Source organism: Oncorhynchus tshawytscha, linkage group LG31, assembly GCF_018296145.1.
Source record: "Oncorhynchus tshawytscha isolate Ot180627B linkage group LG31, Otsh_v2.0, whole genome shotgun sequence".
Taxonomy (NCBI): domain Eukaryota; kingdom Metazoa; phylum Chordata; class Actinopteri; order Salmoniformes; family Salmonidae; genus Oncorhynchus; species Oncorhynchus tshawytscha.
In genome coordinates, this window is record NC_056459.1 from 20607227 (window position 1) to 20632311 (window position 25085).

General features: G+C 44.8%; 1 protein-coding gene across 24 annotated transcripts in view; it reads right to left on the minus strand.

The window, feature by feature from the left end:
* Nucleotides 1-25085, minus strand: part of ptk2aa (protein tyrosine kinase 2aa) — a 166086-nt gene that overhangs the window by 48353 nt on the left and 92648 nt on the right. For all 24 annotated transcript variants that reach the window (XM_024395421.2, XM_024395420.2, XM_042310496.1 and 21 more), the window contains 3 exons: nucleotides 24358-24590; nucleotides 12879-13045; nucleotides 369-456 (listed from right to left, as the gene is read on the minus strand). In XM_024395421.2, coding sequence (XP_024251189.1) covers nucleotides 369-456; nucleotides 12879-13045; nucleotides 24358-24558 — 456 coding nt within the window. In that variant the 5' untranslated portion in view covers nucleotides 24559-24590. The remainder of the gene's footprint in view (nucleotides 1-368; nucleotides 457-12878; nucleotides 13046-24357; nucleotides 24591-25085) is intronic.

The following is a 25085-nucleotide window of genomic DNA, read 5'->3' on the forward strand; positions in this document are numbered from 1 at the left end:
ATGTATGTGCAGGTACGCATGCTTGCACACACACACACACACACACACACACACACACACACACACACACACACACACACACACACACACACACACACACACACACACACACACACACACACACACACACACACACACACACACACACACATCAGAAGTGCCATATGCCTCCACCTCCGGTTACAGTGTTGTTGAATAAATAGGCCTAGCTAAGTATGTTTAGAAAATGAGTCTCCCCTGGTCAATGGCCTGTAACAAACCAGGCTGTCTCTGTTACTCAACTCTCATGGATGATGTGTTGGTGTGTGTGTGCATGCAGGCATTCACGTCTATGTGTGTGTGTGTGTGTGTGTGTGTGTGTGTGTCACCTGCTGGTAGAAGTAGTTGAGTGTGGGTTTATCTTCACTGAAGTGGTGCAGGAATCCTTTTGGAAGGTAGCGAATACGCAGTTCATACCTGGAGAGCAGAGCAACATGTCACTGTTTAGATAAAACACAGGAGGGAATAGGGATTTAGGTGTTTTTATAGTCACAGAGATTGAATACTGTTTACAGTTCAGCTACAACACAGCTCAAAACACTGCCTAGTGACACAGGGGGAAAAGAGTTAATATGCCCCTGCTTAGAACACAGATGCTTAGGGAATAGGGGTGTTGTGTTTTACACGCAGGTCACAGAGCTAGCATACAGCACAGTCCACATAAAGAAAAGGAATAGGTATATTGTATCCCAATAATGGTTTACAATTCAGGAACTAGCATACAGAATATACACTGAGTGTACAAAACATTAAGAACACCTTCCTAATATTGTCATGCACCCCCTTTTGCCCTCAGAACAGTCTCAATTCGTCAGGGCATAGACTCTACAAGGTGTCGAAAGCGTTCCACAGGGATGCTGGCCCATGTTGGCTCCAATGCTTTCCACAGTTGTGTCAAGTTGGCTGGATGTTCTTTGTGTGGTGGACCATTCTTGATACACAAGGCAAACTGTTTAGCATGAAAAACCCTGCAGAGTTGCATTTCTTGACACAAACCTGGCACCTACTACTACCATACCCTGTTCATAGGAAATGAAATATTTTGTATTTCCCATTCACTCTCAATGGCACACAATCCATGTCTCAAATCATTCTTTAACCCGTCTCCTCCCCTTCAGCTCTCATGCAAACACTTCCTAGTGACTCAGTGACACACACATGGTGGGAAGAAGTTATTTGATCTGAAATAGGAATACTGAGGGGTGCACAGTGTGTGTGTGTGTGTGTGTGTGTGTTAGGCTCTACCCAGATTTTCATGACCTCATACTGTCCTTCTCTCACACTGGGACATAGTACAAAAGGGAGCGGAAAGACAAGGCAAAAAAAAAAAAAAAAAAAAAAGCACATTGGACGCCCATTACCAGAATGCTAACAAGTAATAGAGCATTTCTATTGGAGGCTGCTTGCTAAATATGCTAACGAGCGCAAATTAAAATAAACAAATTGTAAAGACAGGCAATCCTGCTCATAAAGTTATACATAGGAGAAGATACCGACTGTCATTTTTGGTGAGCTTCCAGCAAATGTGAATGAGAGCCATTGTGCAAATTAAGAAAGTTTTGACGCATGCTTCTCTGAAGGAGGAACAGTACTGTGTACACTGTGTCTGTGTGGCGTCTGGGAGCCTGCCTGCTCGGAGAAGATAGGGTGAGGAGCAGACAGGCCTACAACAGAGAGGAGAAAAACACAAGGAAGCCAAGCTACAGTGGCAGCTGTACAGATTACTCATCCAAAGGGCTGTGACTTCTCAAACACTGCAGAAAGCTAACACAATATGATGCCCTGTGACCTTATTAACTCAGCTATTGACTTAGATGACTTGCAAGTTCAATTTAGGGGATGACTTAACGCAGAATTCTTGTTTTTTTCACACAGGAAAAAATATATAAAACATGTTTTGTAAAAAACGATCATACAATAAAATGCTTCTTATTGTAATTTCTGGTCAGCATTAAACTAATGTTGTCCACTGGGATGAGAGTTCCCAAAACAAGCATTCTACCAGCAGACATCACTCTGACTGATATGGCGCTCCTTTTCTCTGGTACTGTTCTAGTGTAGCCAGCGTCCTTTTATCTGGTACTGTTCTGGTGTAGCCAGCTTCCTTTTCTCTGGTACTGTTCTGGTGTAGCCAGCTTCCTTTTCTCTGGTACTGTTCTAGTGTAGCCAGCGTCCTTTTATCTGGTACTGTTCTGGTGTAGCCAGCTTCCTTTTCTCTGGTACTGTTCTGGTGTAGCCAGCTTCATTTTCTCTGGTACTGTTCTGGTGTAGCCAGCGTCCTTTTATCTGGTACTGTTCTGGTGTAGCCAGTTTCCTTTTCTCTGGTACTGTTCTGGTGTAGCCAGCATCCTTTTCTCTGGTACTGTTCTGGTGTAGCCAGCTTCCTTTTCTCTGGTACTGTTCTGGTGTAGCCAGCGTCCTTTTCTCTGGTACTGTTCTGGTGTAGCCAGTTTAATGTTCTCTGGTACTGTTCTGGTGTAGCCAGCGTCCTTTTATCTGGTACTGTTCTGGTGTAGCCAGCTTCCTTTTCTCTGGTACTGTTCTGGTGTAGCCAGCTTCCTTTTCTCCAGTACTGTTCTGGTGTAGCCAGCTTCCTTTTCTCTGGTACTGTTCTGGTGTAGCCAGCGTCCTTTTATCTGGTACTGTTCTGGTGTAGCCAGTTTCCTTTTCTCTGGTACTGTTCTGGTGTAGCCAGCATCCTTTTCTCTGGTACTGTTCTGGTGTAGCCAGCTTCCTTTTCTCTGGTACTGTTCTGGTGTAGCCAGCGTCCTTTTCTCTGGTACTGTTCTGGTGTAGCCAGTTTAATATTCTCTGGTACTGTTCTGGTGTGGCCAGTTTAATGTTCTCTGGTACTGTTCTGGTGTAGCCAGCTTCCTTTTCTCTGGTACTGTTCTGGTGTGGCCAGTTTAATGTTCTCTGGTACTGTTCTGGTGTAGCCAGTTTAGTGTTCTCTGGTACTGTTCTGGTGTAGCCAGCTTCCTTTTCTCTGGTACTGTTCTGGTGTAGCCAGCGTCCTTTTCTCTGGTACTGTTCTGGTGTGGCCAGATTCCTTTTCTCTGGTGTTGTTCTGGTGTGGCCAGCTTCCTTTTCTCTGAAAAATGCCAGATTAACTTGAAACAAAACCTTAGGAAACATAGCTGGTTATATTCTTTCTATGATAAACATTAGAAATATGATGGCCATGCATTGTTTTTTGCAACAAAAAAATACCTTAAGTTTTCATTGTAAGCTCACTGTGTGGCTGCTAGCCAAATAGCGTTGCACTTCTGTTGTCATCTGATGAAAATGAAGCTATTTTCTGCCGAATGTGTTGCACTAATGTATCACTCTATTGATGAAGAAAAAAACTTTACTTTCAACATAAAACGCGACCCCTGTCAATAAACAGCTGGACTCACCTGCTACCGCTTTCTCCTATTGTGCTATTTACAAACAAACAGTTGCTCAACTGTTCTGGGGAACTCCAGTAAGCTTCATCATTGAAAATGTGACGGGTGAAATGAACAACATGTTCTGCTTTATTTCCTTATGTATTGCACAAATTGAATAGAGCTAATATATTGTTTCAACGGTACTGAAAAACCATCCCGTGGCTATTTCTGAATACACCGGTATATAGTTTATACGGTATACTGCCCAAGCCTAGTGTGTGTGATCTGAAACGCCCCTAGAAGATGAAAGACCTACAGTGCAGCTACTCAAGGGCAGACAGACAGCATGATGAAAGGAAAATCAACAGAATGCAAAGAGAATAGAAGAAGACTCCACTAGTTGCCTTAACTGAGCATTACAGACAAGAGCAGGCATCCTAATGACATCTCTCTCTCTCTGTTTTCTTGAGTCTCCTTCCTATGAGACGGCCTGATCAAAGCTATGAGCTCCTCTCTGCTGTGTTCAGCCCGGCTTTGATATAACAACTCTACATGATCCCAGACCTGCCTGGCACGGTGCCACACCATAACTCTTCCCCCTTCCAACTGATCCCAGACGTGCCTGGCACAGTGCCACACCATAACTCTTCCCCCTTCCAACTGATCCCAGACCTGCCTGGCACAGTGCCACACCATAATTCTTCCCCCTTCCAACTGATCCCAGACCTGCCTGGCACAGTGCCACACCATAACTCTTCCCCTTCCAACTGATCCCAGACCTGCCTGGCACAGTGCCACACCATAACTCTTCCCCCTTCCAACTGATCCCAGACCTGCCTGGCACAGTGCCACACCATAACTCTTCCCTCTGCCTCTCTCGCTCTTTCTCTCTCTCTCTCTCTCTCAGATGGTTCCCCCGTCACCCACTGCCACCACAACCACCTGCCAATCACCCCAGCGGCAGTGAGCCGGGAGGGTCACTTAGCGTCTTTAAATCATCCACTAGACACCCGTCACCTTGTTCTATCAGAACAGACATATCCCTGACAGAACTAGTGATGGCTCGCCTCTCTAACCACTAGGCCACCTGCCATACACACACTCACACTTATATGAGGAGTATTGACAGCCAGGCTCAGGACAGAGGGGGAGGTAAATGAAAAGTTCAATCAAATGGCTGAAACAGAGGAAAAATATCAATATATAAGCCTTTAAATAATCAGTTAGCAGCACATTCAATCTGAGCTGTTGCATAAACACAACTTCATCTTGTTATATAAAGGTCACTATGGATGGAACCCTGAAAAAGGTCAAAAATCTCATCTGAGTTCAGTAGGTCACATTGTAGTAAAACATTTTGCAACAGAAAATCAGCATTATTGGCTAAGTTCAGGTTGTACCTCTCCTGTTCCAAATTGTTTTGTGCCAACTGAACAAGACCCAGGCCATTCTTCAGGTTACATTTCCTAATAGGTTGAGATTGTTACAGGCCTTCATTCTGTCTATATCCATGAGTCTTGTCCTTGCAGCTCAAGCCAGGGTCTGCTCCCAAATTGCAACCTATTCCTATGGGCCCTGGTCAAAAGTAGTGCACTGTGTAGGGAATAGGGTGCCATGTGGGACACAACCCTTATTAGATGGAGGCTGGTGATGAGGTAGTGGAACTAAACTGATTGAATCAAAGCAGCACTGACAGGCTTCATGCGCACCTTATTGTATTGACAGAATGTTCTCCTCAGCTGCTTATAGTGGTCATCTGGGACATTGACAAATTACATTAGGGACTTCAGTAGGTCAATTTATGAGATCCGCTCTACTCCCCTTCCCCTGAGAGGCAATTATCAATGTGACAACACACACACACACACACACACACACACACACACACACACACACACGTTAACAGAAAACCCCTATTACTTCAGCATGACAACACCTTCAGACAACTCCACAACAGGCCTGTCATTCACATCCACAACAGGCCTGTCATTCACACAGCTGGAGGAAGAGAAAGAACGACATCAGCATTGGGTTGACTACATGCTAAGTCTGATGACATGATTGACCTGACATGCCTTGATAGCTTCCTGGACGATAACGCACAAACACGCACACACAAATTTCAAACGCATGCACACTAGGGCTGTGGACGGCAGGTAGCCTAGTGGTTAAGAGTATTAGACCAGTAACCAAAAGGTCACTGGTTCAAATCATTCAAAAACTGACAATGTGCCCTTGAGCAAGGCACTACATTTGAATTGCTCCTGTAAGTTGCTCTGGATAAGCTGGAGCATCTGCTAAATCACTAAATCAGCAGAATAATAATATTTTTTCCATGGCAAAATTGAAAACACAAAGCAGACTAAACTCTTTAAAAACCTGCTGTATGTAAAATATTGTGTTCTATAGCTTGGAAAATAAATAAATGTGACTCTGGATGACAACATAATGATGTTTGTTTCATACATCAGGGCTGTTTTTCTAAAGATTTTAAATCCGCTTTGTGTTTTGTTTCCTTGCCAGGATACTAACGAGTATCATGAAACTGGTATAGTTCCGCCCTAATACATACGCAGGCACACACACAGACACACACAAACAGAGCCCTCTGGGTTTGCTTTTCCCTATTTGAAGAATGTGTGTGTGTCACTGAAGGACTACAGACAGACACAGACAGACAGTGTTTTAACATCCCTCACTCCCAGGACAGGAACATTCAGATTACTACACCCGGCCTGGGGGTGTATGTAGGGGAACACTGTTCTGTTCTGGAGTTCAACACTGTTCTGGACTGTGTGTGGAGTTCAACACTGTTCTAGACTGTGTGTGGAGTTCAACACTGTTCTGGACTGTGTGTGGAGTTCAACACTGTTCTGGACTGTGCCGACAGAGGTGGCCGTCTCGCTTCGCGTTCCTAGGAAACTATGCAGTATTGTGTTATTTCTTACATTGGTACCCCAGGTAATCTTAGGTTTTATTACATACAGTCGGGAGGAACTACTGGATATAAGAGCAACGTCAACTCACCATCATTACGACCAGGAATACGACTTTCCCGAAGCGGATCCTCTGTTTTGCCCACCACCCAGGACAATGGATCGGATTCCAGCCGGCGAACCAAAACAACGTCGCCGTAAAAGGGGCAGACGAAGCGGTCTTCTGGTCAGGCTCCGGAGACGGGCACATCGCGCACCGCTCCCGAGCATACTACTCGCCAATGTCCAGTCTCTTGATTACAAGGTTGATGAAATCCGAGCAAGGGTAGCATTCCAGAGAGACATAAGAGACTGTAACGTTCTTTGCTTCACAGAAACATGGCTCACTCGAGACACGCTATCGGAGTCGGTACAGCCAGCTGGTTCCTTCACGCATCGCGCCGACAGAAAAATGCATCTTTCTGGTAAGAAGAGGGGTTGGGGGTGTATGCCTTATGATTAACGAGACATGGTGTGATCATAACAACATACAGGAACTCAAGTCCTTTTGTTCACCTGTCTTAGAATTCCTCACAATCAAATGCCGACCGCATTATCTACCATGAGAATTCTCTTTGATTATAATCACATTGGTGTATATCCCCCCCAAGCAGACACATCGACGGCCCTGAACAAACTTTATTTGACTCTGCATTCATTCTAGCTGAGGATTTTAATAAGGCTAATCTGAAAACAAGACTCCCTAAATTCTATCAGCATATTGATTGTGCTACCAGGGCTGTTAAAACCCTGGATCATTGTTATTCTAACTTCCGCGATGCATAAAAGGCCCTCCCCCGCCCTCCTCCTTTTGGAAAAGCTGACCACGACTCCATTTTGTTGCTCCCAGCCTATAGACAGAGACAAAAACAGGAAGCTCCCGCGCTCAGGTCTGTTCAACGCTGGTCCGACCAATCTGATTCCACGCTTCATTGCTTCAATCATGTGGATTGGGATATGTTCCGCACTGCGTCAAACAACAACATTGACGAATACGCTGATTCGGTGAGCGAGTTAATTAGCAAGTGCATCAGCGATGTCGTACCCACAGCAACTATTAAAACATTCCCAAACCAGAAACCGTGGATTGATGGCAGCATTTGCGCGAAACTGAAAGCACGAACCACTGCTTTTAACCAGGGCAAGGTGACCGAATACAAACAGTGTAGCTATTCCCTCCGTAAGGCAATCAAACAAGCTAAGCGTAAGTATAGATACAAAGAAGGCTGAAGAAATTCGGCTTGTCACCAAAAGCACTCACAAACTTTTACAGATGCCCAATCGAGAGCATCCTGTCGGGCCGTATCACCGCCTGGTACGCCAACTGCTCCGCCCACAACCATAAGTCTCTCCAGAGGGTAGTGAGGTCTGCACAAAACATCACCGGGGGCAAACTACCTGCCCTCCAGGACACCAACACCACCCGATGTCACAGGAAGGCCATAAAGATCATCAAGGACAACAACCACCCGAGCCACTGCCTGTTCACCCCGCTATCATCCAGAAGGCGAGGTCAGTACAGGTGCCTCAAAGCAGGGACCGAGAGACTGAAAAACAGCTTCTATCTCAAGGCCATCAGACTGTTAAACAGCCACCACTAACATTGAGAGCTGCTGCCAACATACTGACTCAACTCCAGCCACTTTAATAATGGAAAAATGCATGTAAAAATGTATCACTAGCCACTTTAAACAATGCCACTTAATATAATGTTTACATACCCTACATTACTCATCTAATATGTATATACTGTACTCTATACCATCTACTGCATCTTGCCATCTTTACGTAATACATGTATCACTAGCCACTTTAAACTATGCCACTTAATATAATGTTTACATACCCTACATTACTCATCTCATATGTATATACTGTACTCTATACCATCTACTGCATCTTGCCTATGCCGTTCTGTACCATCACTCATTCATATATTTTTATGTACATATTCTTCATCCCTTTACACTTGTGTGTATAAGGTAGTTGTTGTGGAATTGTTAGGTTAGATAACTCATTGGTTATTACTGCATCGGAACTAGAAGCACAAGCACTTCGCTACACTCGCATTAACATCTGCTAACCATGTGTATGTGACAAATACAATTTGATTTGATTTTAACACTGTTCTAGACTGTGTGTGGAGTTCAACACTGTTCTGGACTGGGCTGTGTGTGAAGTTGGACACTGTTCTGTGCTGGGCTGTGTGTGAAGTTTATGTTGGTAATACAACCCACGCAAAAGAACAGTTGTTTTGAAGTGATTTCCAATGTTTTAAGGGTTTATGAACAGACTTGACAGACCAGACAGGACTCATTCCCTCACAAACAAGAAGGAGAAATCAATATTTTCTCTGGTAGGCACAACCTACCTGTCACCCCTACAAACAATAACCTTAAGTCAAAACCATTACAAGTTGGACACTGTTCTGTGCTGGGCTGTATGTGAAGTTTGACACTGTTCTGTGCTGGGCTGTGTGTGAAGTTTGACACTGTTCTGTGCTGGGCTGTGTGTGAAGTTTGACACTGTTCTGTGCTGGGCTGTGTGTGAAGTTGGACACTGTTCTGTGCTGGGCTGTATGTGAAGTTGGACACTGTTCTGTGCTGGGCTGTGTGTGAAGTTGGACACTTCTGTGCTGGGCTGTGTGTGAAGTTGGACACTGTTCTGTGCTGGGCTGTGTGTGAAGTTGGACACTGTTCTGTGCTGGGCTGTATGTGAAGTTGGACACTGTTCTGTGCTGGGCTGTATGTGAAGTTGGACACTGTTCTGTGCTGGGCTGTGTGTGAAGTTGGACACTGTTCTGTGCTGGGCTGTGTGTGAAGTTGGACACTGTTCTGTGCTGGGCTGTGTGTGAAGTTGGACACTGTTCTGTGCTGGGCTGTATGTGAAGTTGGACACTGTTCTGTGCTGGGCTGTATGTGATTTCCAATGTTTTAAGGGTTTATGAACAGACTTGACAGACCAGACAGGACTCATTCCCTCACAAACAAGAAGGAGAAATCAATATTTTCTCTGGTAGGCACAACCTACCTGTCACCCCTACAAACAATAACCTTAAGTCAAAACCATTCAAGTTGGACACTCTTCTGTGCTGGGCTGTGTGTGAAGTTTGACACTGTTCTGTGCTGGGCTGTGTGTGAAGTTGGACACTGTTCTGTGCTGGGCTGTGTGTGAAGTTGGACACTGTTCTGTGCTGGGCTGTGTGTGAAGTTGGACACTGTTCTGTGCTGGGCTGTGTGTGAAGTTGGACACTGTTCTGTGCTGGGCTGTATGTGAAGTTGGACACTGTTCTGTGCTGGGCTGTGTGTGAAGTTGGACACTGTTCTGTGCTGGGCTGTATGTGAAGTTGGACACTGTTCTGTGCTGGGCTGTGTGTGAAGTTGGACACTGTTCTGTGCTGGGCTGTGTGAAGTTGGACACTGTTCTGTGCTGGGCTGTATGTGAAGTTGGACACTGTTCTGTGCTGGGCTGTATGTGATTTCCAATGTTTTAAGGGTTTATGAACAGACTTGACAGACCAGACAGGACTCATTCCCTCACAAACAAGAAGGAGAAATCAATATTTTCTCTGGTAGGCACAACCTACCTGTCACCCCTACAAACAATAACCTTAAGTCAAAACCATTACAAGTTGGACACTGTTCTGTGCTGGGCTGTGTGTGGACCTGAACACTGCAGTGCCAGCAGCAGAGTGAGTGATATTTAGATTTCCACTCCAAGTACATTCAACAAACCCTTGAGCCATTTCTATGCTGCAAGATCATTTGAAGAAGCGTACACACACACTGTGAACTCGTCAGTATGCTTAACTGCAGAATACTGAAACAATCTCTCCCACCCTGAGTTCTATCACGAGAGAGAGAGAGAGAGAGAGAGAGAGAGAGAGAGAGAGAGACACTTTAAAGAGTGTATAGTCGTGGCCGAAAGTTTTGAGAATGACACAAATATTAATATCCACAAGGTTTGCTGCTTCAGTGTCTTCAGATATTTTTGTCAGATGTTACTATGGAAAACTGAAGTATGATTACAAGCATTTCATAAGTTTCAAAGGCTTATATTGATAATTACATGAAGTTGATGCAAAGAGTCAATATTTGCAGTGTTGACCCTTCTTTTTCAAGACCTCTGCAATCCGCCCTGGCATGCTGTCAATTAACTTCTGGGCCACATCCTGACTGATGGCAGCCCATTCTTGCATAATCAATGCTTGGAGTTTGTCAGAATTTGTGGGGTTTTGTTTGTCCACCCGCCTCTTGAGGATTGACCAAGTTCTCAATGGGATTAAGGTCTGGGGAGTTTCCTGGTTATGGACCCAAAATATCAATGTTTTGTTCCCCGAGCTACTCAGTTACCACTTTTGCCTTATGGCAAGGTGCTCCATCATGCTGGAAAAGGCATTGTTCGTCACCAAACTGTTCCTGGATGGTTGGGAGAAGTTGCTCTTGAAGGATGTGTTGGTACCATTCTTTATTCATGGCTGTGGTAAAAATTGTGAGTGAGCCCACTCCCTTGGCTGAGAAGCAACCCCACACAAAAATCCGAAAGGGGATTCATCAGAGAAAATTACTTTACCCCAGTCCTCAGCAGTCCAATCCCTGTACCTTTTACAGAATATCAGTCTGTCCCTGATGTTTTTCCTGGAGAGAAGTGGCTTCTTTGCTGCCCTTCTTGACACCAGGCCATCCTCCAAAAGTCTTTGCCTCACTGTGCGTGCAGATGCACTCACACCTGCCTGCTGTCATTCCTGAGCAAGCTCTGTACTGGTGGTGCCCCGATCCCGCAGCTGAATCAACTTTAGGAGACGGTCCTGGCACTTGCTGGACTTTCTTGGGCGCCCTGAAGCCTTCTTCACACCAATTGAACCGCTCTCCTTGAAGTTCTTGATGATCGTTGACTTAGGTGCAATCTTATTGGCAGCAATATCCTTGCCTGTGAAGCCCTTTTTGTGCAAAGCAATGATGACGGCACGTGTTTCCTTGCAGGTAACCATGATGGACAGAGGAGGAACAATGATTCCAAGCACCACCCTCTTTTGAAGCTTCCAGTCTGTTATTCGAACTCAATCAGCATGACAGAGTGATCTCCAGCCTTATAGTCGTCAACACTCACACCTGTGTTAACGAAAGAATCACTGACATGATGTCAGCTGGTCCTTTTGTGGCAGGGCTGAAATGCAGTGGACATGTTTTTTCGGGATTCAGTTAATTTGCATGGCAAAAAGGGACTTTGCAATTAATTGCAATTCATCTGATCACTCTTCATAATATTCTGGAGTATACGCAAATTGCCATCATACAAACTGAGGCAGCAGACTTTGTGAAAATTAATATTTGTGTTATTTTCAAAACTTTTGACCACGGCTGCACAGGTCTATGAGATGTGAAATCACATCACGATAGAACACAACAGTGTATCCCAGGCAGTAGCAATATTCCAGTCAGAATGAGAGAGGAAAGCCAGACAGTCCTTAGTGAACAGATTTAAGTGACGAGAACAGTGCAAAGCCAGGCTGTCCCAACTGGCACCCTATTCCCTATATAGGCTGTGATCAAAAGTAGTGCACTATGTAGGGAATAGGGTGCCATTTGGGTAGCACCCAGACTCCAGGCTCAAAGATAGCCAGAAAAGACCTTAGCATTCCACTTAGAATTGAACTACTGAGATTCACAGATCAACATTTGACAGTAACTTAGACTGTAAAATGCCTCAAATTATGATCCAAATGGAAACTTAAGATGTTTATAATGTTCAATGAAATGTTTTCTAAAGGGAAAACAGCATACTACAGACAAGCCCTTGAGGCTCTTTAGTGTCCAATTCTGTGTTCAGAACATATTTTATGTGACGGTAACATCTAGGTCACACGAACATGTTAGGCTAGGAGAATGAATGGCTAAGGAACTCTATTGGCCAATCTCTATAGTGTGTTCATCAAACATTCATAGTATCAGATCCTCGACTGACTTCTTCTATACAAAATAAGACACAGCGATGAAGTATTAACTTATGGGGCAATGTGTCTTGCCTCTGCTCTCAGGGACATTCACAGGGTCTAAGTGTGCCTAAATAAAGGTTGTAGAATATCACAGAACTGTCTGATGCAGAAGAAAGGCATTTAATGCCATCTGTGCGATACCTAACGCTAGAAGCTAAGGATGTGACTCATCTGGCAAAACAACTTTTAATAGCAATGACCTACTACCGAGTCATTGACAGTTGAGGCATTGAAAAACACACACACACACAGACACACACAAAAAAAAGGTGGGTCTGTGAATCTGTAGATTCCACCCTCTTGTCGGAGAGACACCGACTGACGTTTTGTCATTGTCTTCAATACACACAGGGGCAGACAGAGACAGTCAGACAAATACACACATCAAGAGAGAGACATAATCTAAACAGACAGATACACGCACACAGGGCAAACACATTGGAGCACTCATACACTTAAGTGCACACGGACGAGCACACACACACACAGTCTGCTCACCTCCACTCCTCCTGGGAGCGGTTCTGCTCGTATTTCTCCCTCACGTGGGACACGCCCATATCAGGGTGGAGCCAGTGGACCTGGCCGGATTGGGAGTGGCTGAGCCGCAGGCTGAAGCACGCCACGCATTTCACCTTGTGGATGTCCAAAATCTTCTGGATGATCCCCTGTAGCGGTGGAACACAGGAGAGTTAAGAGACCAGTGATAAGCCACGGTAGGAAGGTTCAAGGTCATACAGAAGTTATGTGAAGGCAAAGATGTTGAACGTAGAAGGTCCACACAATGCAAGACATTGGTAAAGAAACTGACTAGAGTTTTTACTGGAGACAGACAACAAAACACGGTAAACAGAAAGTGGAGCCCAGATATAGACTCCTACTGAGAGGTGAAGAGAAGACAGGATGTTCCAACTGTTCTGTCTGTAGGAGCGATGCTATCTTATCGCCATGGCAGCCACCGCTCTGCCTAGTGACAGCAGGTAGCCTGTCTGAGGCGATAAGTAGAACATATATATATATTAGCGTTGGCTGAATGGCCAAGGAGGGCACCAACCCATACCCTTATCCCCCCATCTGACCAGCTCCTGTGGAACAATCCAACACTCAAATGGCCACTCAGTCACAAATGGCCACTCAGTCACTCAGTCACTCATTCAGGACTTCAAATCAAACTTTATTTGTCACACGCGCCAAATACAACAAGTGTAGACCTTACTGTGAAATGCTTACTTGCAAGCCCTTAACCAACAGTGCAGTTCAAGAAGAGTTAAGAAAATATTTACCAAGTAGGCTAAAATAAAAAGTCATAATAAAAAGTAACATAAGAAGAATAACGATGCTATACACAGGGGGCACCGGAACCGAGACAGGTTAGTTGAGGTAATTTGTAAATGTAGGTGGGAGTGAAGTGACTATCCATAGATAATAAACAGCGAGTAGCAGCAGTGTACAAAAGGGAGGGGGGGTCAATGTAAATTGTTCAGCAGTCTTATGGTTTGAGGTTAGAAACTGTTGAGGAGCCTTTTGGTCCGAGACTTGGCGCTCCGGTACCGCTTGCCGTGCGGTAGCAGAGAAAACAGTCTATAACTTGGGTGACTGGAGTCTCTGAACATTTTATGAGCTTTCCTTTGACACCGCCTAGTATATAGGTCCTGGATGTACTGGGCTGTCCGCACTACCCTCTGTAGCGCCTTACGGTCAGATGCCGAGCAGTTGCCATACCAGGCATACCATGTCTCTCTCTGCGACATCCTCTCACTGTCTGTTCGCTTTAACATCAAACCCCCAGACCTCACCAGACCAGATGGAACATTCACGTCTGTCAGCCATGAAGCGGCAACTAGAGTGCCAATAGACTAGCTTATGACTGTAGACTATGACCGGCCAGACGGACCACTCACGTCTGTTATATTATGTCATTAGTGCCCACAACACTAGGGCTCCATGTTAAGTCTATGGCTGGCTGGCATGGAGATATTCCGGCCTCGCATGGCTGTGCTGGTGTCATCCGCGGCCGTATGTATGCATACTATCACACTGCCGATCCGATGTGACATTCCAGCCCAAACACTTAAGAGCCATTGCATATTTAAGAAGATTGTATTTATGAGGGAAGAGAGAGAGGCTGGATGGCTGGATCCCCCAGAGTAGGTCCAATAATGTGCCCCAGTTACGGCCTGATGGCCAAGTGGCAACACTGTGGAGGATAACAGAGGCTGATCACTGCCCAAGGAGAGGAGAAGGAGGAGAGGAGGAAGAGAGGAGAGGCCAGAGAAGCATAGGAACAGGGCTATTGGGACTGGGAATTCAAAGCCTGTCGGCTACATTTGGTAATGTAGTTTCCAACTTAGGGAGGTCTCTATGCAGCCTTGGGACTGACTTTCTGCTTGTGTAATGGAACGTTTATTTGAGACTGTCCACGGCAAGGACGACGCTCTAACCACTAGGCTACCCTGCCGCCCCCTGCATGGAAGTTCCAGTAACAATGCACTTGGAACCAGGAGAGCACTTAGAGAATATATTCTATGCAACCATACAGCACCTTTACTTTAGGTTTGTAGGTCTGTAGCTACTGAAGTAACAATGTCTTCATGTGAATTGATGTCGGTACCTAGTTATTTTCTCTAACAATGAAGGAAAATCTTCCTGCACAGATGAGATAGACCCTCCTCAATATTCCAATGGTGAGTAATGATAAAGAAATGCAATATGATCATGTTAACCTGCTCTAACAGAAGATTACTCAGCCAGCTAAGGGCGGCTAAGCTAAAGCCAGTCTCTTATCTCGGTTTGCTAAAGAGCACGCAAATCCTCTACCCTCCATTAAAATTATTAAATATGGGCGTTGGTTAGCTTCTTGAGATGGTGGCTGGGGCTCCGGAGTGAGGTTTCCCCTAGGCACAGCTATAGGATCAGCAGAAGAAGAATATAATGGCTCAACACAGACAGAAGTGTGTAATCTCACGAGCCATAATCTAAAAGTTTTGTCTGGCAAGAGAGGCTGAAGTGAGTGGACCCAAGAAAAGGTAGAGCCCTCTCTGTCCATCCATTATTATATCTCAACACAATCTCTGTCTTATAATCCAATACTGGATGCAGAGTTCCCAGGAGGATCATAGAGAGAGAGAGAGAGAGAGAGAGAGAGAGAGAGAGAGAGAGAGAGAGAGAGAGAGCATCTGAGTAATGGGAAAAATGTGTCTGCCCAATTTGAATGAAAAACAATTTGCATACAAATTAATAATTGCCATTTCAAGTCCATTTTTAAGTAGCAGGAAAATGTCTACTCCAAGTGACACAAACAGAACCATATAGCTGCAGTTCTGCTGGTGATTGATTTGACATTGTTTTGTAGGCCAGGTGGCGGAACTGACGCAATACAAGTGTACTCAACTTCAATGAGGTGGGATAAATACCACCAGAACCCAGAATGGAGACAGAAGAAATGGGAGAAATACCAGCAGAACCCAGAATGGAGACAGAAGAAATGGGAGAAATACCACCAGAACCCAGAATGGAGACAGGAGAAATGGGAGAAATACCACCAGAACCCAGAATGGAGACATGAGAAATGGAGCCATTCATCTTGGGCTACTGAAATACCAAAATGCAAGGCTACAACTTCAAGATAGCATCAGTCAAAAGTCATATTCATCTCCCACTTGTAACATAGAGCTGGGGAAGCATGAGATATACAGGGTGATTAAAAGCATGCAGTGACTAGGTCTGGTTCCACCATATGACAGACAAGGCAATGGTATGACACCATGTCTGCCTTTATGAGAAGCAAAATGCACAATATTACATAGCCTTAACCCGAACCCTTCAAAATGTCACATGCCATGTAAATGGCTGTTTAGATACTATCTAAAAGCACAGCACATGTATACTCCCAGCAGACCTTGGGGAAAAGTAACTTGGAATGGTAGTCACTGATACATAGGCTAAATATCCCAAGTGATGCTTTTAAGTGTGCTGACAGGTTTGACCTAGAGCTTGAGAGCCAACCTTGAAAAGCATGGTCCTATTCATTAGGAACCAAACAACAGAAAACCAGCTGGCACAGGGAGAGGCTACCTCGATTTTTTCCGTTGCAAAACGTTTTAAAACCATTGCATGCCCTAATAAATATGACCAACATCTGTCCTGTATAATAACTTAGAGCAGAGTTCCCCTTGGCACTTAGGAGGAAACAGATGACGACGGCAACGAAAAGACGAAGAAGACACTAACGGATTATAGAATCAGAATGCTTACATGAACAGCTAGGGAGAGCAATCCAAACGGAGCATGACAAATTTCCCATCACACCACATTAGGCTAAAGATGATGACAGCCGCCTCTATGATGATATGACAGATTATCTCAAACAAACAAGCTAATTTTACTACCCTTTTTTCATTTTTAAGATCCAAAAAGAACATATCAAATCTCACTGGCATATAGTCATTTGGATTCTTGACAACCACAGAATTTCCATGTGTTTGCAATGGAAATAGAAAAGCACAATTCACATGCAAATTAGCCAATTCAAATGCAAACAAACCATGAAACTCTTATCAAGGTAAACATTGCATACAGTACACCTGGTCTCAGATCATTTCATATTATTATGTACGTAAATCCAAAACACTCCATTCAGTGTCGTATGTTAGATTTGGTATGGTTACATAAGACAGGCCACTTAAAGCAAAAAATGAAAGGAGGGTGGTTGGTCACAGTGGATAGGTGGGCGTATAATGCAAACGTCTAGCAACCCAAAGGTTGAGAGTTCAAATCTCATCAAGGACAACTTTAGCATTTTAGCTAATTAGAAACTTTTCAACTACTTTCTAACTTTTAGCTACTTTGCATCTACTTAGCATGTTAGCTAACCTTAACCTGAACCATTTTAGCTAACCATTCCTCTACCCCTAATCTTAACCTAACTCCTAAACCCCTAAACTAATCTTAACCTAACTCCTAAACTTAACCCTAACCCCTAGCTAACGTTAGCCACCTAGCTAGAATTCGTACGGTTTGCAGATTTGTAACATATTGTACATTTAGCAAATTCGTAACATATAATACAAATTGTAATTCGTAATATATCATACGAAATGGGTGATGGACATTCACAAATTAATATATCCCATACGAAAATGTAACGGATTTACAGAATGACTACCAGGCACTAGGTAGATTCAATTACATGTCATTTTATGGTGTTATTATTGATAATATTTGTCCTATATGGATATCTGGAATTTCTATATAGTACACTACTTTTGACCATAGCAGTGCACTATACCTGGGCAGACAGAGTGCTATTGATGCAGTATGAACAGGATATGTGTGTGTGATGGGATAAGGGGTCCTTGGGGAGCACCTCAGGGGATAGGAACATGATGTTTATTCTGGAATGGAACCAGGATGCGGATGTGGATCCAAAACACAACGTACCTCATCCAGCCCTACAAATCAATACAGGCATCTGCTGACTGCACTGAGACCACGCATAGGGCTCTGGTCAAAAGTAGTGCACTGTATAGGGAATAGGGTGCCATTTGGGATGCAGCCCATGTAGCATGTCTTAATTGTTTCCTTTCTCCAGAAAATAGGAGATCTAGGAGTCAGGATGTTGTGTGCCAGGAATCAATTCACAACTTCACACTACTATAACTGAGTGTCAGTGTCAGTGAGGGCAGGGATAATGTAGCAAAATGTCTTTCTGCAGACCGGTGTTAGCTTAGCCTGGTCTCAGATCAGTTTGTGCTGTTTTGCCAACCCTTCTGGGATGCATGACAATGACCAGAGACCAAGCTAGTTGCTTGATAGCCTCTCTCAGTTCATCTACCTGAGGAGAAACAATGCTATTCCAATAATTCACACATGCCTTTAAATGTGTCCTTTGTGAAGGCTTTTCTGTAATTAGCCAACTTTGAGGCTTCAGGTACGGCTTATGTGAGACCTAGGCTAACTGCCGCTGAAGATCACAGAGCTAAGGCACAGCAACATCAGTAAAAGGTGCAATATGCAGAAATCATTCTGACATTTCCTGGTTTAAAACATTCTGATAGTTCGCCTAATTTTAGTTTATGTGACAAAATAAGCAATGTATAGTGTAGAGAATCATGGTACCATCTAAACCACTGTGAAATCTCTTTTCAATAACCAAAAATATAGTATTTTCAGCTGTTTGAGTAAGACGCTAAAACAAAACTTAAGAACGAGAAGTATAGAATAGCGCACATAGAACATATATACCGCTTCTTCGACTTGTTTTCAATAAGATTGACAGATATATATCTCACATTTCTATATGATTTTCGTCAAGGGCCCAAAAAGTCTCATATTGCAGCTATAAAAGAGAATCCACAATCTGACGGAGCCACACAGACCTCTCTCTCAGTGAAGGGAATTGGAGTGTAGTTAGACAGTTGAAGGGTAACCACAGAACAAGCACACTACGGTATTCCAATTTCAAAAACAATGAGGAATTATGCTCTGAACTTTCAGTAACATATAGCAATTGATAAAGCAACAACTACACTGCTGAATCACTGCTCTGACGTGCAACACCAGTCTGTACAGCAGCAGCTATACACTGGGCTCTAACAGCCAAAAGACTGCATCCAGTCAATTACTCATGCTCCTTCAGCGCAGCAGAGAAACAGAGTGACAGTCGATCAGTCTGTGTGTTTGTAGGAGATTCAGGAATACACAGCCAGTCTCTATCAGCTCTTCATGACTGCATGACAGGTATTTAAAAAAAAAAAGTCTGTACACTGATTGGCTCTAGCTCTGATGCAGGGTCAGATGCTGTTCCACCCCTCTAATGGGTAAGGTTAGGATGGGGTGTGAGACAATCTGTTCCCAGACCTGTGATTAGTGTCAACGTCTACTTCGTGTGTGTGTGTGTGTGTGTGTTGTCACAATACCAGAATTTTGACTATGATACTGATACCAGATTTAGTATCCCAATACTCAATACCAAAATGATACCACAAAAAAAGAGAAGGCTTATTAACCAAAGTCCCCTGAATGTCACATGATCCAAATCAAATCAAAGTTTATTTGTCACGTGCGCCGAATACAACAGGTGTAAACCTTACAGTGAAATGCTTACTTACAGGCTCTAACCAATGGTGGGAGAAAAAAAAGTATGTGTGTATGTGTAGGTAAGTAAAGAAATAAAACAACAGTAAAAAGACATTTGAAAAAAGAGTAGCAAGGCTATATTCAGATACCTGTTTGTCAGGCTTATTGTGGTAGTATGTACATGTAGGTAAAAGGGACTATGCACATATGATGAACAGAGAGTAGCAGAAGTGTAAAAAGAGGGGTTGGCGGGTGGTGCGACACAATGCAGATAGCCCGGTTAGCTAATGTGCGGGAGCACTGGTTGTTCGGGCCAATTTAGGTAGTATGCACATGAATGTATAGTTAAAGTGACTATGCATATAAGATAAACAGAGAGTAGCAGCAGCGTAAAAGAGGGGTTGGGGGGGGCACACAATGCAAATAGTCCGGGTAGCCATTTGGTTACTTGTTCAGGAGTCTTATGGCTTGGGGGTAAAAACTGTTGAGAAGCCTTTTGTCCTAGACTTGGCACTCCGGTACTGCTTGCCATGCGGTAGTAGAGAGAACAGTCTATGACTGGAGTGGCTGGGGTCTTTGACAATTTTTAGGGCCTTCCTCTGACACCGCCTGGTGTAGAGGTCCAGTAATGTACTGGGCCGTACGCACTACCCTCTGAAGTGCCTTGCGGTCGGAGGCCGAGCAATTGCCGTACCAGGCAGTGATGCAACTGGTCAGGATGCTCTCGATGTTGCAGCTGTAGAACCTTTTGAGGATCTCAGGACCCATGCCAAATCTTTTTAGTTACCTGAGGGGGAATAGGCTTTGTCGTGCCCTCTTCACGACTGTCTTGGTGTGTGTTTGGACCAATCTAGTTTGTTGTTGATGTGGACACCAAGGAATGTGAAAATCTCAACCTGCTCCACTACAGGCCCATCGATGAGAATGGGGACTTGCTCGGTGCTCCTTTTCCTGTAGTCCACAATCATCTCCTTAGTCTTGGTTACGTTGAGGGATAGGTTGTTATTCTGGCACCACCCGGCCAGGTCTCTGACCTCCTCCCTATAGGCTGTCTCGTCGTTGTTAGTGATCAGGCCTACCACTGTTGTGTCGTCAGCAAACTTAATGATGGTGTTGGAGGCGTGCCTGGCCATGCAGTCGTGGGTGAACAGGGAGTACAGGAGGGGACTGAGCACGCACCCCTGGGGAGCTCCAGTGTTGAGGATCAGCGTGGCAGATGTGTTGCTACCTACCCGCACTACCTGGGGGCGGCGTGTCAGGAAGTCCAGGATCCAGTTGCAGAGGGAGGTGTTTAGTCCCAGGATCCTTAGCTTGGTGATGAGCTTTGAGGGTATTATGGTGTTGAACGCTGAGCTGTAGTCAATGAACAGCATTCTCACATAGGTGTTCCTTTTGTCCAGGTGGGAAAGGGCAGTGTGGAGTGCAATAGAGATTGCATCATCTGTGGATCTGTTTGGGCGGTATGCAAATTGGAGTGGGTCTAGGGTTTCTGGGATAATGGTGTTGATGTGAGCCATTCCCAGCCTTTCAAAGCACTTCATGGCTACGGACGTGAGTGCTACGGGTCTGTAGTCATTTAGGCAGGTTGCCTTTGTGTTCTTGGGCACAGGGACTATGGTGGTCTGCTTGAAGCATGTTGGTATTACAGACTCAATCAGGGACATGTTGAAAATATCAGTGAAGACACCTGCCAGTTGGTCAGTACATGCCCGGAGCACACGTCCAGGTAATCCGTCTGGCCCCTCAGCTTTGTGTATGTTGACCTGTTTAAAGGTCTTACTCACGTCGGCTATGGAGAGCGTGATCACATAGTCGTCCGGAACAGTTGATACTCTCATGCATGCCTCAGTGTTGCTTGCCTCGAAGCGAGCATAGAAATGATTTAGCTCATCTGGTAGGCTCGTGTCACTGGGCAGCTTGCGGCTGTGCTTCCCTTTGTAGTCTGTAATAGTTTGCAAGCCCTGCCACATCCGACAGGCATCGGAGCCGGTGTAGTATGATTCAATCTTAGCCCTGTATTGACGCTTTGCCTGTTTGATGGTTCGTCGCAGGGCATAGAGGGATTTCTTGTAAGCTTCCGGGTTAGAGTCCCCCACCTTGAAAGCGGTAGCTCTACCCTTTAGCTCAGTGCGAATGTTGCCTGTAATCCATGGCTTCTGGTTGGGGTATGTACGTACAGTCACTGTGGGGACGACGTCTTCAATGCACTTATTGATAAAGCCAGTGACTTATGTGGTGTATTCCTCAATGTCATCGGAAGAATCCCGGAACATGTTACAGTCTGTGCTAGCAAAGCAGTCCTGTAGTTTGGCATCTGCTTCATCTGACAATTTTTTTATAGACCGAGTCACTGGTGCTTCTTGCTTTAATATTTGCTCGTAAGCAGGAATCAGGAGGATAGAGTTGTGGTCGGATTTACCAAATGGAGGGCGAGGGAGAGCTTTGTACGTGTCTCTGTGTGTGGAGTATAGGTGATCTAGAATTTCTTTCCCTTTGGTTGCACATGTTGATAGAGATTTGGTAGATCTGATTTAAGTTTCCCTGCATTAAAGTCTCTGGCCACTAGGAGCACCGCCTCTGGGTGAGTGGTTTCCTGTTTGCTTATTTCCTTATACAGCTGACTGAGTGTGGTCTTAGTGCCAGCATCTGTCTGTTGTGATAAATAAACAGCCACGAAAAGTATAGCTGAGAACTCTCTAGGCAAGTAGTGTGGCCTGCAGTTTATCACAATATACTCTACTTCAGGCGAGCAAAATCTAGAGACTTCCTTAGATTTCGTAGACCAGCTGTTGTTTACAAATATGCACAGACCACCCCCCTCGTCTTACCCGCTAGCTGAATATCCATGTCGTCATTCAGCCACGATTCCGTTAAGCATAGGATATTACCGTTTTTGATGTCCCGTTGGTAGGATATTCGTGATCTTACCTCGTCTAGTTTATTGTCCTATGATTGCATGTCGGCGAGTAATATTGACGGTAATGGCAGTGACGTTTGAAACGCTATTAGCGCGCACCCCGCTACCTAGCTAGCCATTTCACATTGGTTACACGAGCCTAATCTCGGGAGTTGATAGGCTTGAAGTCATAAACAGCGCAATGCTTGACGCACAGCGAAGAGCTGCTGGCAAAACGCACGAAAGTGCTGTTTGAATGAATGCTTATGAGCCTGCTGCTGCCTACCATCACTCAGTCAGACTGCTCTATCAAATCATAGACTTAATTATAACATAATAACACACAGAAATACGAGCCTTAGGTCATTAATATGGTCGAATCCGGAAACTATCATCTCGAAAACAAGAAGTTTATTCTTTCAGTGAAATACGGAACCGTTCCGTATTTTATCTAACGGGTGGCATCCATAAGTCTAAATATTCCTGTTACATTACACAACCTTCAATGTTATACCAATGAGAAAGGTCGCTTGCACCACAGAGAGAAAGGTCGCTTGCACCACACAGAGAGAAAGGTCGCTTGCACCACACAGAGAGAAAGGTCGCTTGCACCACACAGAGAGAAAGGTCGCTTGCACCACACAGAGAAAGGTCGCTTGCACCACACAGAGAAAGGTCGCTTGCACCACACAGAGAGAAAGGTCGCTTGCACCACACAGAGAAAGGTCGCTTGCACCACACAGAGAGAAAGGTCGCTTGCACCACACAGAGAGAAAGGTCGCTTGCACCACACAGAGAGAAAGGTCGCTTGCACCACACAGAGAGAAAGGTCGCTTGCACCACACAGAGAGAAAGGTCGCTTGCACCACACAGAGAAAGGTCGCTTGCACCACAGAGAGAAAGGTCGCTTGCACCACGCAGAGAGAAAGGTCGCTTGCACAACGCAGAGAGAAAGGTCGCTTGCACCACACAGAGAAAGGTCGCTTGCACCACAGAGAGAAAGGTCGCTTGCACCACACAGAGAAAGGTCGCTTGCACCACACAGAGAAAGGTCGCTTGCACCACGCAGAGAGAAAGGTCGCTTGCACCACAGAGAGAGAAAGGCCGTGAAGTGCATTGTTGGATCATGTGTCAATACAGGTAGGATCAAAAAGAAAGTGAGCACTGCTCTCAGATCAGCTTTCTCCATTCAAATCTTTCCTTGACATTAGAATTCACAATAATGACGACCAGCTCCTAGAGAGATATTATCGCCTACGACTGCAAATATTGAGCTGGATTATTCTAACGCTTACCCAAGAAAAATGCATTAAATAACTGATTTGGCACATCAGTGTGCACATGTTAGGCTACACATAGCGAAATAGAATTCAATTGATTGAACATAAAACGCATTTCAATGATTGAAATAGACCTATAGCCTACTGTTTATATTTTAATGCAGTCATCTCGCTGTTCTACGAGTGCTCTGACACACTGAGCTGCTCTGACACACTGAGCTGCTCCTCTTCCTGTTCGGGCGGCGCTCGGCGGTCGTCGTCACCGGTCTACTAGCTGCCATCGATCCCTTTTTCCTTTTCTGTTGGTTTTGTCTTATTGGTTACACCTGTTTCTTGTTTGGGTTTTGGTTAGGGCTATTTAAGCCGGTTATGCCCGCCTGCTTTTGTGCGGGCTTGTTTCTCTGTTCATTTTGTGGGTGTGATATTTGCTTATTTTCTCCGGACTGTTTGGGTCCTGTTTTTGGGGCGGTCATTGTATGCACCTGGTGTTTTGGCGTGACCTTTTCTGTCACCGGAATAAATAAGCTGCTTTTGGGAAACCGGGCCCTGATCAATTATCTCAATCACATGAGACACATTTGACAGAAGTACTGAATGTAACAAAAATTCTAGTACCAAACCGTTTTTTGTTTTATCGAAAAACTTCCAAAGTTTCGGTATACCGTGCAACACTAGTATGTGTGTGTGTGTGAGACCCCTGTTGCCATACATTAGCCCTCTGTCTTACCCTGACATCGGTGGCGTCCCCATGGCGGATGTTGCTGGCCCATGTGCTATGCTCGCTATTGCTCTCGAAGTGATGGAAGACCTTCAGGACCCTGTCAGGGGCCCCGGGAGCCCGCTCCGTGGCCGTGCCCGCACTGAGGCGCGACTTGGCCCCCCCAGCCAGGGCGTGGTTGAGGTTGGGGTCCAGGTAAGCTGTCGCCATACCTTTGCTGTGAGCTAGGTGTCTGTCATATTCTGTTAGTGTGGAGAGAGAGAGAGAGAAAACAACCATATAATTAGAATTCCTGCTTTACTCCTATAAGGAGATTGAAAACGGCCGACAGTCCTCCCATTATGGCATTGTTGAATTTATTGGGGATGCCCGTTCACTGACACTAATTATATGGAAACAACACTGGATGACAATGGAGTAGAAACATCACAAATCGTCCCTGTAGTAGAAAACATGGGAAGTCAACACTGTCTTGAGAATCTTGATTATAACAACTTTTTGAATCTGAAGAACATTCTGAGAGCAGCAAAAGGCAGTGGACATATCATACTTCCTCACCGTTCAATGAGCCCATGATAATGATTTCTTCATGAATAAATGATGCGTAGTGGTGAAAATTGTATCAGCAAGTTGGGAGGTGTGAAAAGGGTTCTCATCCATATTGCACAATGCAGCAAGTTGTGACAACATGTAACACATCAGTCTTTCCTTCTTTCACAAATGGAAAAGTGGCAAAG